The 10,220-nt window shown below is 48.5% G+C and overlaps 1 protein-coding gene and 1 non-coding gene across 2 annotated transcripts; both read right to left on the reverse strand.

Moving 5' to 3' along the window:
• Window positions 1–233: 233 nt before the first annotated feature.
• On the reverse strand, window positions 234–3,440 carry LOC144133433 (uncharacterized). The gene is made up of 3 exons (XM_077666530.1): window positions 3,167–3,440; window positions 1,823–1,867; window positions 234–1,066 (listed from the first exon to the last, which is right to left on the reverse strand). Exons 1-3 carry the CDS (start codon window positions 3,222–3,224, stop codon window positions 456–458), a joined length of 714 nt encoding a protein of 237 aa, XP_077522656.1. The 5' UTR covers window positions 3,225–3,440; the 3' UTR covers window positions 234–455.
• A 6,494-nt stretch (window positions 3,441–9,934) lies between these two features.
• TRNAT-UGU (transfer RNA threonine (anticodon UGU)) lies at window positions 9,935–10,008 on the reverse strand. The gene has a single exon. It is a non-coding gene; the product is annotated as a tRNA-Thr (tRNA).
• Window positions 10,009–10,220: the final 212 nt, after the last annotated feature.

The raw sequence follows: 10,220 nt of genomic DNA on the forward strand, positions 1-10,220 counted from the left end.
GCAGCAAATGACGATGGTATGGAACCACATCTGCCTCTGCTTATAGGAATATCGTTACTGTTCGTTACGCTACATCCCTACTACGTCTCTGCCTGCAAGTTCAGCACAACGCAGAAATAGCGTGATGCTGCGCTGACGGGCTTAGTGTCTGACCTACCTTGAATGCGAGTGTTGTGATCGAGATGATTTCCTCTACTCAGGTAGGCTACAAAATAAGAAACTCCACGCTTAACTCATGCCAGAAATGGCTTTATTGCTCCTTCATGCAGATGAAACCACGTCGTTCCCGTGATACCTATTTCAACGTGCACCATCTGCATTCCATCAGCGAGAGTGAGATTACATTGCGGGTTATTGCTGTAGCGCTGCGCTTTGCGGGGAGATAACGGCGTCGTGCACTGTTTTAAGCGTGCTCGCCGCTCTCAGAGGGCGACAAAGCGTGCGGGGCTATCGCGTCATGGCTTGGGGATGGGCTCGCGCGAAAGCGACCGGTCCAGGGCCACCTTGTAGCTGCTGTAGAAGGTGCTGTAGACGACGCCGGCTATGTTGGCGCGGTAGCCGTCGTTGATGGTTCGCAGGTAGGGGTTCAGCGGTCCGAGTCCCGACCACTTGGTGTCCAGGTCTCCGAGGCCGGTGATCTGGAAGGAGCGCAGCACGGCCGCCTTGCCCGGCGCCGCAGTGGCCTCCATGTGCGCGTAGCAGGTGCCGACGCGCGACTCAACGCTCACGCGTACCTCAGGCGCCAGACCGTACTTGACGCGCGCGTCGTACACGATGTCCAGGTCATCGATGAGCAGGTTGCAGGTGACGGTGATGTTGCCGTTGACCCAGCTGGGCGCCGAGCAGTCGCCGAAGCGGTTGACGCGCGAGAGGCCGCGCAGCGTGCCGTTCACGAACTTGGCGTGACCTTTGACGGGAAAGCCCAGGATGCTGTCCTTGAAGTCGGTCTCGAACGGCGGCAGGTGGAAGGGATCCAGGTCCAGGAAGCGCACCTGCGCTATCATGTCCGTCAGCAGGATGCGGTCCATGTAGAAGTTGGATTCCTTCGGGTTCCGCACGTACACATCTGCGAGTGGTACAGCGTCGAGTGACGTGCGCCTTTTAGCATGCACGCCAGGCGCGCTCGTCTCGTGTTCCATCATTTTATTTATTGTATGCTTAATTAAACAATTATATTAATGAACTATGAAGGCTAACGTACTGTTATTTGCAGCAATTAATGAGCAAGCTGTGTAAAGGAAGAGCCAAGAATAAATTAAGACAATGATAAGCTCTAAGAAAAACTGAGCGAATATTGTTGTAATAATAGCTTCATCATGAGATGTACTAAGTGATATTAACTTTAGACGGGCCCCGTATTGCTCCAATAGACGTTTTTAGCATACCGGAGGCGTACTAGCGGAGACGTATACCGGTTTACCGGACCCCTTCTGCGCACGCGCTGTGGCTTCCCCGGGTCCGGTAAACCAGTATGCGTCTCCGCTAGTACGTCTCCGGTATGCTAAAAACGCGTAATGGTACTGGATTGCTGCTTAGCCGTCGTTCTGAACATTACATTGAAAGCACGACGCGATTCAATGTAGCAGGTCCTCCAGTAGGGAAACGCCTAAACAGCCCTGAATAAATTAAAAAACGTACAGTGCATAATCACAAATTATTCTCAGTTATCGTCGCACAGAAAAAAAAACTTCAACGAATGGATAAGCAGTCACATACAGAACAATTGACAACAATTTTTTTTAGTGTGCTGCCATGATGGAACCGATATATAACAATGTTTAACCTTAGTGTATAGCGCGCACTATGAACGAAAGTGGCATACTCTGGTTAGCTGGCATTGACGGATTTCCGGTCAGCTGCGCAAGCACTGAAAGAGAAGAGACACAAAGAGCAGATTTAGTTGCATCTTCTGTGCATTCAGGTTAAACTTTTTTTTTTCTGGTGTATAAAAAGGTATGACGGCCATATAAGATATTGGGGAGCACATCACGTAGCATGCTGTAAAGACATGGGGAACATCTGACAAATTTCGCAGCCAGTGCCATTGTAAGTTATTCATTAATTCTTGATCGTTATGCCTGATGCCAAAACGAAAAAAAAAGTTTTCAACAAGGGAAGCAGTCCCTTTACAAAAAGAAATCCCAGCCCGACGAGGCTTTGTAGGTAAACTTGGCCTAAATCTGGCGTTCAAAAGAAAAAAAATTGGCGGTGGTTTAGCTCTGGTTAAACCTGGAGTGACGCGATAGCTACAGCTGGCTGAGTGGAACATGGTCACGTGACCAACCACGTGATCAGCCACGGCGGCGCACCACCGGAAGCTGCTCCGCACCACGTGACCAATCACGTGACAGCGTGGCGGTGCAGCCACGGGGGGGCGGTGCCGCCACGCTGAAGGCTCGAAATGCTACTGTAATGCAGCTATCGCTACAAAAACTGGAAGGGACACTTAAGCTCCACCTTAACGGTATGACGCGATAGCGTTAAGGGGTTAACGCCCATATATGCGGAATTTGTTGTTCTCTACATTCATCGATCCCCGGGAGTTCTCATACCGCTCCTGGTGCAGTGGTTAAGCGATGCCTTGTGATGACGTCACGAGGCCACGTGACCTAGGTGGTCGACCTGCCAGCTAAGCTCTGGCGATTTTTCGCTCACGGCCAGCAACACCGGCTTTTCTGCGACGCGGGGCCCTTAACGCGATCGTGTTAAAACAACGTCCGCATGAATGGTTGTGCGCTTGCAACCACAGCCTCGAACAAACTAGGGAATATTCCCCGCACGCCACATATCGGTCGCCCAACTACTCTACGGATCAGCAGCCTCGTGCGTAGAACGAATACCAAGGAACACGTCATCCGACATATCACGTTTCAAGTCCCGAGGCGGATCCCTCTATTCTTAAAATAATTAATAATTCGTTCGCGTCGCATTAGCAAGTTTAGCATTAGAGGACACTGAACCGGTCGCCAGCAGGAGAATATTGCGAGTCTTGTGTCACAAAAAAGACCACACACCAACGAGTGGTACACCGGTTCTGCGCCTAACATTTTTCTCGACGTCTCTTTCTACGTGCGAGGAAAAATTTCCCTCTCCTGTCGAAAACCTTTCAGTTAGTTCTCTAGCAGGCGGCAAACAAACGTATTGCTCATAAAGAGACATGACTTACGCAGCCGGGATGACGTGCAGAACGCCAGAAGAGACCACAGGAGGCTTGCCTGGCACATCGCGCACTACGAGCAGCACTGCACGTCTCTGCGATCTGCCGGCCGTCGAAAGACGCTGGTTTCCGGCCGCGGCCGCAGGAAGGATCGGGTTGTCCGTCGGCGTCCGGTGTCAGCACGCGGCGCGAGCCGCCTGTTCATTCCGCGGATCCCATTGTGTGCCGCATGGGGAACTCGTGGCATCCGTCCAGAGGACAAGAGCACGCGGACTCCCGGCCGGGGACTTCCCCCGCCAGCCGTGCGCATTTCGGCACGAAGGGCGGAGTCGTTAGCAGGAATTCCCGGCGAGCAGGCAGCCGAGAAATGCGAGAAAAGAGGCGCTTCTCGCCGCATACTCCACAAGAGTAATGGAGGCCCGACTCGGAGCCAAGAATTATTCTAGTCAAGAGATAGTCGCGCCTGTCCGCTCCGGGCGGTGAGCGATGTCCTGGCCTTACAGATTCTCTCAACAGTTCTGTCTCGTAGACGCTTTGCAACTATCACTCCATGCTTGAAGGAGCAACTGTAGGTGGATTCTCCGCTATGCTTAAGTGGTGCGAAAAGAGGAACATATGTGCACCCGCAGTCAAAAGTTTGTGCAAGGCGGTATTAGCGAAATAAATTAATTCCATCGCACGGTCAGCTATGCGATATGTACTATCGGGGACAAAAGTGGTATACTCCACGCAGCGGGAGCCGGAGCAACGTAAAACTGCATCGTGATGCTATCTAAAGCACGAAACATGGAAACGAGTCAGGCCACGTGCCTGCAGATAATGAAGGGCTCCGATTGGCTGTCGCGATTTCAGATGCCGCCTGTAGATGGCGTTACGATGCAGTTTTTCCGTAAAAACCCCTCAATAGACTAAAGGTAGCGGCATCTCCTCCCTCCTCCTCCTATGCCGGCGCTCCTCCTCTCGGCTCCTCCCGGGCGCCGACGGTGGCGACACCTAGGCAGGGGGATGCTAGCAGACGCCCCCAACGCTCGCCTTTTGGCGCGCAGCAGACCGCGACCCCGAATGAATTTTGTGTTGCGTTTTTTGCCTTGGCTCCGGTCGAAATGACATGATGACATGGAAGATCGAAAATTAAGTTACTGAAATAACTGACGCGACCAACGCTGCGCTGCTTTGTCCAACCTCTTTGTCCTGCGATCACTTTGACTGCGGAGCATACGTTGGAAGTGGCGTGCGTGAGCGAGTTCGCAGCACTATGTAGTGAATATACTCAGCGCGTTGTGTTCTCAACGCTCGCCCTTTGGCGCGCAGCTGACCGCACGCCTGAATTAATTTGTTGTTGCGTTTTCTGCCTCTTATTCGGCCGCATGCCAGGGGAGGTACAAAAATTACTTACCCAAATAACTGCCCCGACCCACGTTGCACTGCTTTATCGGAACTTTTCGTACTGCGATCGCTTTGATCGCGGTGCACACGGTGGAAGCGGAGTGAGCGAGCGAGCTCGCGGCACTATAGTGAATGTCTCGCAGTCGTGTTTTTCAACCGGCGTCTTTTGCCCAATCTTATTAAAAATTTAACTCCGCAAAGAGAGAGTGGACCGACATGCGACTAGATGTGCGGCCTAGGCTTTATTTGAACGGATGGCGGTTTAATGCTCCTATAATATATTCTCTCAAAGGCGTGTTCGCTCGTGCAACGGGCTGTGCTATTGAGTGAGTAGGTGATTACTCGTCTGAATTTCAATTATTTTAGTGCAGGAAAGCTTGGAGATTATTTCGGAGTTAATATGCCTCGGACACCTCGCAGGCTACCGTTAAAAATATCCGAATGACGGTAGCCACGTAATGTTTGTTTGTAAATAGGCGAATACGAAGCCATATAGTTGCGCACTGTAACACGATTGTGATCAGAATTTTGATGTAGGGTTAATAGTTTGTGCTGATTAACAGCAACCAAAAAAGGCATTTAAACGCTGTTTCGTGAGCAACTACAGCGCCGCATGAGTCATTCGAATGCTGCTCGTTTAGGTGATTATCATCTTCGGTCAGCATATGCAATAATGGCTTTGAAGAGAACATTGCCTTCCCTCTTGTAATCTCCATGCCTAACGCGTAGTAGCCTGGACTGCCGCAGTTAATCGCCTTAGGTCGAAGTAGCGTGCAACAGAAAAAAATACTCAAATGTTGAAAAATCAAAATTCGAATTTACTCAGTTCTCTCTGAAGCAAACACGTTGGTTCGTTTAGGAATCGCGAGCAGCATGAACAGCGGGGGCTTCAACAGCGATACCCCCCCCCCCCCTTTGGCGTCGAGTTCGTGAGCGACGGAGTCCAAGTGCAACAAAACAAATACGTCCAGCGATGCGCCAAACATGAAATAACCGCGAGCAGCATGAGCAGCGTAGGCTCAAACGGCAAGAACCGCCCTTTTACTATCGAATTCGTGAGCGAAGGAGTCCATATACGGCAAGCAATGCGCGCAACATAAAAGCTAGGCGTATATTGTGAGGAGCATGTACAGCGGGTATCAAACAGCGAGAATCGCTTCTTTAGTATGGGGTTCGTAAGCGAAGGAGTCCAACTGCGACAAAATTTCCTACAGCCGTGCGCAAGATGAAAGCTAGACCTGCAACGCGAGCAACGTGAACATGGGGGCCGGCTCAAAAGATAGGAAGCGTAACTTTCGAGTCGAGCCTACGAACGAGTCTGACTGCAACCACATTGACACGCCACGAAATGCGCGCAACGTCAAAGCTGCACCTGCAGAATCTAGCAGATCTGGCACGGTGGGCATAAGACAAGAAGCACAGCTTTCGTAGCCTACGAGCGAACGAGTCCATCTACAACTATGCCAAACAGCATTTACTGCGAAGAAAGACTACTGTCGCTCGCACTTCGCACCAAATCACCCGAAAAAAAAAACACGATTGACAACTGAAGAACGGCTTCTCACTTCACAAAGTGGCGGATTCAGCACATTATCGAAGTTTGCCCGGCCGATCCTGTGCATCCAAACCTTTCGGCGAGCCGCTTTGCTTTTTTCCGAACGGAATAAAACACCTTTTCCCACTGCCTCCTCGGTTGTTGCATTCATACGCGCAACAGAAGCTCTGCGTCGCCGCAACGCGTAGACGCCGTCAAAGATGCAAAAACACTTCCCGCCAAAACTGTTGCACAAAAAGAAAACGAAGCGCGACTCCTACCTCGGCAATGGCGCCGGCGTCTGCTGCGGAGCAAAAAAGCGCGCGCTAACACGTGACCACGGCGCCTCGGCCAATGGGAGGCTCGATTATCCGCGGCGCGCTAGGAGAGGAGGGAAGCCGGCGAGTTCAAAGCTTTGCACTACTTTTGCTCCATTGGGGGGACTTTAGTTTTCCGTTGCTCCGGATCCCGCTGCGTGGAGTATACCAGTTTTGTCCCCGATGGCACATGTACACACACTTATATAAAGGTCTGTCTGAGTGCGCGCGCGCCCGCGCGCGCGTCTGTGTGTGCGTGCGTGTGTGTGTGTGCGCGCGCGTGTGTGTGTGTTTAAATGCATGCGAACTTCTCTTTTCAAGCAATGAAAATAAAATTCCATCCTATATGCAAATGTGTGTGTGTGTGTGTGTGTGTGTGTGTGTGTGTGTGTGTGTGTGTGTGTGTGTGTGTGTGTGTGTGTGTGTGTGTGTGTGTGTGTGTGTGTGTGTGTGTGTGTGTGTGTGTGTGTGTGTGTGTGTGTGTGTGTGTGTGTGTGTGTGTGTGTGTGTGTGTGTGTGTGTGTGTGTGTGTGTGTGTGTGTGTGTGTGTGTGTGTGTGTGTGTGTGTGTGTGTGTGTGTGTGTGTGTGTGTGTGTGTGTGTGTGTGTGTGTGTGTGTGTGTGTGTGTGTGTGTGTGTGTGTGTGTGTGTGTGTGCTGAATGTGTCAGAGAAGGGATGTTTCAGGGAATCTTTAAAAGTAGGCTTCTTGATATGTGATATAGAATACCAGTATTGGCGAACATCAGAAAACAAGTGAATTGAATTACCTAGTAAGCTAATTAAACAATTCTTACTGATTAACTTTTTAACCATCACAAAAAGCTCCTGGTTGTAGTTATAGATTCGTAGGTAGAAAACTATTCTTAACAGGACAAGGCACCGAATTCAGAATCAGCCATGGAATTCTGAGCACAGCATCGCAAAGGGGGAGAGGGAGTACGTGGCGCTATTTGCATTCTGTATTTCTTCACCATCTTTCGGTGGAGAGTTTAATTGAAGGCAGTGTGGCTTCCCATCAAGAATTTCTCACTTCTCCTGCCACAGATACCTCGCTCTCAATAAATTTTTTTCCTCCTTCCTCGTTCTCGCCCCCTTCTCCTTAATAGCCCCTCTGTCAGCAGCCCCAGAACAAGCATATTTCCGATAAATGCCAAACGCTGCATGAATAACAGCCCTAAAATTAGGGAAGCCCTCTCCATCAAAAAAATAAGGAACCTGGGAGTGGAACAAAGATTTCAAAGTCAGAGAAAACCTATTGCTGCATCAGCACTGTAGACAAAAAGCCGATACACTAAATATGATTACGGTAAAATAGTCATTGGAGAGATAATGATATCAGGAGGGGGGGGGGGGGGGGGGCGGAAGGGGCAACCTCCCAAGAAACCGTTCATCATATACGGTATAAGAATGAGGCGAGGTAAAATTATATTTAGCATGAGCTTGTGGCACAAGAGATCAACACGAGAAGAGATAAAACGGAATCACGAAAATATGTCATCATCAGAATATAATACTAGACAACGTATTCCAAAAAAGTTATCACAGAATGCACACTGGCTTCCTAGCAAGCAGAGCTGTAAAAGCAGTCAGGCAACTGCACAAACATTTCATTCTGATAGCGGATCAATTCAGCACGCGACGGTAGAAACCTAGCGAATGTCATGAGCAACCTTGAGATTGTTCTACTTAACGAATACCACGGTAAATACCAAAAAGGGCACCAGCGTTGAAAAGTGTACATCAACATATGGTACAGGAGGCCAGTGAATATTATAACGGAAAAACAATGCGAAACTACCGGGTAGCGATCATTTTAACTTGGCAATGAAGCTTGCAATAAATAAGTGTTATCACAAGGATAGAAACTTAGATAAAACAGATATTACTGGACCGGACAATATGCCAGCCAAACTCTTTCGAAAAGACCCACAGCTTCGAAGGCATGGACCGATGGTACGAAGTGTCAAACTAGCAAACAAGAGTAACATCAATAAAGCTAAAGATGGGATGAAAATCACCTTCATGTAGACAAGTATCTTCTACATATCAGGAAGGAGGAAAATAGAAAATTGCAGTCATTCAAAAGGAAACGCAGAGCCGTGTGAAGCGATCAATAATTAACGGGGTTTTTGTGTGCCAAAAATGCACCCTGGTTGTGAGGCACACCATTATTTCCTGCGGTAGGATTTCGACCACCTGGAGTTTTTTAACGCAGCTTAATATGCCACTTCACGAGCGCTTTGGCCGCTGTTTCGTCTCTAACAAAATCATTAAATGTACAAAATAATTGAAATTATATTTGTTCAAGGTTCCCTGTTAAGTAACAGTGATGAAATAATTGGATGGTGTCAAGCGCAATTTTTGCTAAACATGCCGTCTGGTAATCTTGTTTTCCAGACCTTTCAAACGCAATTTCTTGTTTCCATCGAAAACAAATATTCCACTTAAATAGTATATTCAGACCTCAAAAAAGAAAATTTGTTAATTATCCAGTGCGAAATGCCACTGGTTATTTTTTACACGGATGTGCAAAATTTCGTACAAGGTATCAAAACTGATCAAAATAGCAACATCAAAATGCTAGGATTTGTCCCGCAAACGCCTAAAGGATCGGGGAATCAATTTCTGTATTGAAAGTGCACATTACGCTCGAACTTGGGGGAGGGGGAGGGGGGCGGTGTTGTTGCCAGAGGCAAATATTTCCGCATAAAAAGGGAGGACAACATGCTACTGAGCTCATTATTTCGCGAAATAATATTTCTCGCGTTCGCGATACGGCATTAAAAAAAAACATTTTATTTGCGACATGATGGACGCTAAATTCTCCTGAAACAAAGAAATCACTGCTACGCGCAGCACCCTATCAGAAAAAGCTCTGAGCTCGCTTTGTACACAGTTCTGTTCAACGTGTCTTCAAGAGAGATATTAATGGGGTTTAAACTAACTCTTCAACATGCCGTGTTTAACACATTAAACGCGCAGAGTACCTCCCGTTGTACGTCTCGTGAACATCCCAGCCAAATGACTTCATATTCATAATATTGCGCGGTGCCTAATTTAGGCAATCCTTTGTTTCCTCCAGCATGCCGCTCTAATTCGATCGCTGCCATTATGCCGCCGTCTGGCGCCAGCGCCCACTCTAACCCATGCCACTGCTCATGAGGTCAAGGGCGAGAGCGTTTGGTGAGGACGGCTCGACGTGGCAGTGGTAAACGGGGCGATGCTCATGGAACAGTAAGTCAAGGGCAAACGGAAGGGAGAATTGCAGGGTATGGGCAACTACGAACCCCTGCTCTTGCATGTTTAAGAAAAAATCTTTTTTTCGAGACGATTTTGCTTGTAAGGAGACCTACGCACTAACAGGCGATCTTCGTTATCTCCTGCTTTACGCACTTTTTAAAGCAGTTGACTGATTACCTTACACTACATTGATTATAATAAGGGAGTAATTACTCATTGGCATCCACCCAAGAGCAGCCACACGGCTACAGTGGAAAGCTACACAGCTTTCTCAGAAACTCCGGAGTTAAAGAAAAATTCGTCCTGGTCCGGGGTTCGAACCCGGGACCACCGCTTCACAGGAGCAGTCGCTCTGCCAACTGAGCTAACCGGGACAGCAAGCTTATGGTAAGGCGAGAGCGAATTGATCAATAACTCGAAGTGGGAACAGTGTTGGTCAAATGTTTTTTTTAGGGGAATCCCCTAAGGTGGAATAGAGCTGTATTACTCCCTTATTACAATTCTACTCCACCTTGGGGGATTCCCCTAAAAAATATTTGATTACATTGATTATTAAGCCCTATACCATTGCAATTAACTTATTAAT

This window comes from Amblyomma americanum, chromosome 1 (genome assembly GCF_052857255.1).
Source record: "Amblyomma americanum isolate KBUSLIRL-KWMA chromosome 1, ASM5285725v1, whole genome shotgun sequence".
Classification (NCBI taxonomy): Eukaryota; Metazoa; Arthropoda; class Arachnida; order Ixodida; family Ixodidae; genus Amblyomma; species Amblyomma americanum.